Here is a 4,133-nt window from a genome sequence, read left to right on the forward strand (position 1 = left end):
TTCTGAGTTTCTGGTGACATACAAAACTGACTTGACGTCTTCTCTGGCACTAATCGTTAGTTAATTACTCTGTTATATATTTATAATTAAAACCCAATTATACCCGTTACAAATTTTGGCGCTCGAAAAGGGACTTGACCGCGAATAAATCCAGAGGTAACGGGTACCGCGAAAGTTTTATTAATATTTTTTTTCCCTTTTTGTTTGTGTTATTTATTTCCGCTATAATTATGGAAAAGCAACCGGTAGCCGGATCCCAAACGTGGGTATGGTCGCTTCGTAAGGATGCCCTTGTAAAAGAACTCGAGAAATATCCAGTGAACATCGAACCGCAGGCAACGTTATCAGAATTAAGATTTCTTTTACGAACATAACTAAATAAAGCGAAAGCCGCGAACGCGGGTCGTGCGGGTCGGTACGATAAATTATAAGTCGATGTCGATCGTTCCGAAGCCAAATTGGACAATCTCGACAACTCAGACGACGGCGCGACGATTGAAAACCCCGAGAACGAAGACGAACACCCGTCAGACGAAGACCGGGGCAGCGTGGACCATTCACCTGAGACAAGAAATGCCCGACACCGACAAAGCCGAGAAGAACAAATCCGGGTTGAAATTGAGCGAGAAGAACGTGAGAGGTTTGAAAGAGAAGAACGAGAGAGGATCGAGGCAGAAGAAAGGGAACGAATGGAGAACGAGAGAAGGCAACAAGAGGAACGAGATCGTCGAGCACGTGAAGCAAGGGAGCAAGCCGAGAGAGAACAGGCTGAAAGAGAACGAGCCGAGAGAGCAGCGCGGGGAGCAGCAGAGCGAGACGACCAAGAAATACGTGAGTGTTTGCGACAAGAAATCCGGGCACAACTTTTACGTGAACGAGAAGAACAACGGGAGCGTGACGTGGGTCGGGAAGAGAGAGAGGAACGAGTGAGACGCGAGAATGAACAGCGCGAAAGGGAAGAACAAGAATTGCGTGCCCGATTGCGCGAAGAAATCCGAGCTCAAATTTTACGCGAAGAAAATGAGCGACGCGAACGCGAAAACCGAAACCGGCGGACAGGTCACGAGTCCATGGAAGTGACCGAACCCAGAGCTGGTTCCTCAAGACAAGGAACACCGTTACCAAGTCGTGCTCGACAGTCACTATTGGTAGATGACTCGGTCGAGCTTCGAAAGAGGGACTTGGTACGAGAATGGGGCGTCGTATTCAATGGGGACCGTGACGTCCAGGAATTCCTGGAACGGCTGGAAAAATTGGCAGAAAGCTATGGGTATGAGATGGACCACCTAGTGCCATGCATCCCGATTTTGCTCCGGGAAAAAGCTCTCCTTTGGTACAGGAATAACAAGAGAGATTGGGTTTCTTGGGAAGACTTCGTGTCGGATTTAAAAACTTTTTACCTGCCTCCAGGCCTCGAACTAGATTGGAAGAACAAATCCGGAACTGCGTACAAAGATCAACCGAAACCGCGGCAGAATATGCAACCAGCTTGCAAACGCTAATGAGAAGACACGGTCAAATGTCAAACACAGCCCGTCTTACTCGTTTGTATCATAATTTGAGACCCGAGTATCGCCGATACATTAAACATACGGAATTTACCACTGTTCTGGAACTTTGACGACTCGCGGGTGAATATGAACAACTCGTCGCGCAGGAAAGAGCCCCTCCGGCCAAAGAAACCAAACAACCACCCCGGAAACCTGTAAAGACCACGGAACCAGCATCACTCGAAATTTTTGAGTATAATTGGCGAGAGTGTTGTTGGAGATGCCGACAACGGGGACATACTAAGCCTGAATGTACGAATCAGTGGGTGAAATTTTGCATGCGTTGCGGAAAAATGGGAACGTTTTCCCGAGATTGTCCCTGCCCAAGACAGGGAAACGCCGAGAGGACCGGCACGCGCTCCCAAATCCGGTCTGTGATTCCCTCGGGAGCACAAAATCAAACGAGCAACGCGCCGAGAAGCCCCGAGCCGAAGGCAGGAAATTCCAGCCAACAGCCGTAACAACCAGCGATAAACGTCCTTTTGCCGAGATCAGACTCGGAAACGCGAAAATCCATGCATTAATGGATACCGGGGCGACCGCGTCAATAATTTCTGAACACACGTGGCATTTCATCCAAGCCAACAAACTATACACGCGCTATGACTCCACGCCAGTACAAGGATCAACCATGGGCAACCATATTGTGCGATCGACTGGTACCGCGTGGGTCGCCATAACACATGAAAACCAAGAATATACCTTGCCGTTTCATGTCATCACTGCGTACACGAATGACATGCTTCTGGGTATTGACAATTTGTCATCAATAGGCTATCAATTGATACGCCAACCTGGGACATTTGACTGTCGTGCCCTCGACATGAAGCATGATCTAGAAGCAGCCCGTCAGGAAATCAAGACCTGGCTCAAATTGGATGAATCAATAACTGGCCCAACCCGGTGTGCGACCCATAAAATTAAAATTAAACCTGGTACCGAACCGATAAAAACGCGTTACTGTCCGAAGAATCCCAAAATGCAACAGATCATGAATGAGGAAGTTGACAAGATGCTAAAAGATGGAATCATCGAACCATCGAACAGCCCGTGGAATTCCCCGGTCGTGTTAGTGCGTAAAAAGGACCGGAAATACCGTTTTTGCGTTGACTTCCGCAAAGTAAACGACATTTCCGAAAAAGACGCATTCCCAATACCCCACGTGAATGCATCTTTTGATAAATTAAGAAAGGCAAAATTTATCAGTACCATCGACTTGAAAAGCGGATATTGGCAGATGCCACTGGAAAACGAAAGCAAACCGATTACTGCTTTCACGATACCCGGACGTGGTCTGTTTCAATTCCGTGTAATGCCCTTTGGACTACATTCTGCTCCTGCAACGTTCCAGCGAGTAACGTGCGAAGTCCTGGGCGCTGATCTCGAAGCTCACGTTGTAGTATATTTGGACGATATAATAATCGTCAGTGAAACCCTTGCCGAGCACATGAAAATCCTGAAAAAGGTTATGACACTACTTCGCACCGTGAACTTGAAATTAAACCTCGAGAAATCCCACTTTCTAAAAAAAAGTACCGTGTATTTGGGTCATGTCATTGACGAACAAGGAATCCGAACGGATCCAGAAAAGGTTAAAGCAATTACCGAGATTGCTCCCCCGCGTACAACGAAAGAACGGCGCCAGTTTTTGGGAATGATATACTGGTATCGACGGTTTATTCCAAACGGCGCAGACCTGACCAAACCATTGACTTGTCTCCTGCAGAAAAGAAAACGATGGAAATGGGAAACTGCCGAACAAACGGCGTTTGAAACCTTGAAAACCCATCTGAAATCGGACCCCTTATTGGTTCCCCCGGATTATTCTAAACGTTTCGTACTACAAACGGATGCGAGCGACGTTGGAATAGGCGCTGTCCTGACACAGGAACACAACGGTGCGGAAAAAGTCGTCGCATACGCAAGTCGATCGTTAAACAAAGCCGAGCGGAATTACAGCGTAACCGAGAAAGAATGTCTTGCAGTGGTCTGGGCGATTCAAAAAATGAGACCATACCGCGAAGGGTATGAGTTCACGGTCATTACAGATCACCAGTCACTGAAATGGCTCCGATCAATCGAAAGTCCAAGTGGTCGGGTAGCCAGATGGAACCTTTACCTTCAACAATACGAGTTTGACGTTGTTTATCGGAAAGGGAAATGGAATAAAGTCGCAGACGCGTTATCGTGAAGCACTATTGCCAATTCCGGCGAAAATGACCCTCACAAACCGGAAACCGATTTAATTCTTAAAGCAATTGATCTTGGCGATTCTTGGTATGAACGAACGGTCAAAGGGGTCAAGAATGACCCTCAAAGATACCCCGAGTATTGTCTGAAACAAGACTTATTATATCGGCATCGATATCATAGCCTAGACTATACAGACTGAGGCAACGTCTGGAAACTATGTATCCCAGCAGCGGGAGTGAGACAGATCCTCCGCGAGAACCATGATGTTCCTTCGGCTGGACATTGCGGAATCGCTCAAACGATTGCTCGGGTATCGAGTCCATATTACTGGCCGCGTATGAGAGCCGAAATCACTGAGTATGTGCGGCAATGTGTGAAATGTCAAGCATA

At 47.3% G+C, this 4,133-nt stretch overlaps 1 protein-coding gene across 1 annotated transcript; it reads left to right on the forward strand.

Annotated features, from left to right (window-relative positions):
* Positions 1-230: 230 nt before the first annotated feature.
* On the forward strand, positions 231-1,502 carry LOC130670440 (trichohyalin-like). The gene is made up of 2 exons (XM_057473845.1): positions 231-279; positions 454-1,502. Exons 1-2 carry the CDS (start codon positions 231-233, stop codon positions 1,500-1,502), a joined length of 1,098 nt encoding a protein of 365 aa, XP_057329828.1.
* Positions 1,503-4,133: the final 2,631 nt, after the last annotated feature.

The sequence above is a fragment of the Microplitis mediator genome, chromosome 6 (assembly GCF_029852145.1).
Source record: "Microplitis mediator isolate UGA2020A chromosome 6, iyMicMedi2.1, whole genome shotgun sequence".
In the NCBI taxonomy this organism is placed as follows: Eukaryota; Metazoa; Arthropoda; class Insecta; order Hymenoptera; family Braconidae; genus Microplitis; species Microplitis mediator.

Coding starts and splice junctions, on each gene's coding strand:
- LOC130670440 (XM_057473845.1), top strand. CDS start 231: ATGGAAAAGCAACCGGTAGCCGGATCCCAAACGTGGGTATGGTCGCTT. Junction 280..453: donor AACGTGGGTATGGTCGCTTC/GTAAGGATGCCC, acceptor ATCGTTCCGAAG/CCAAATTGGACAATCTCGAC.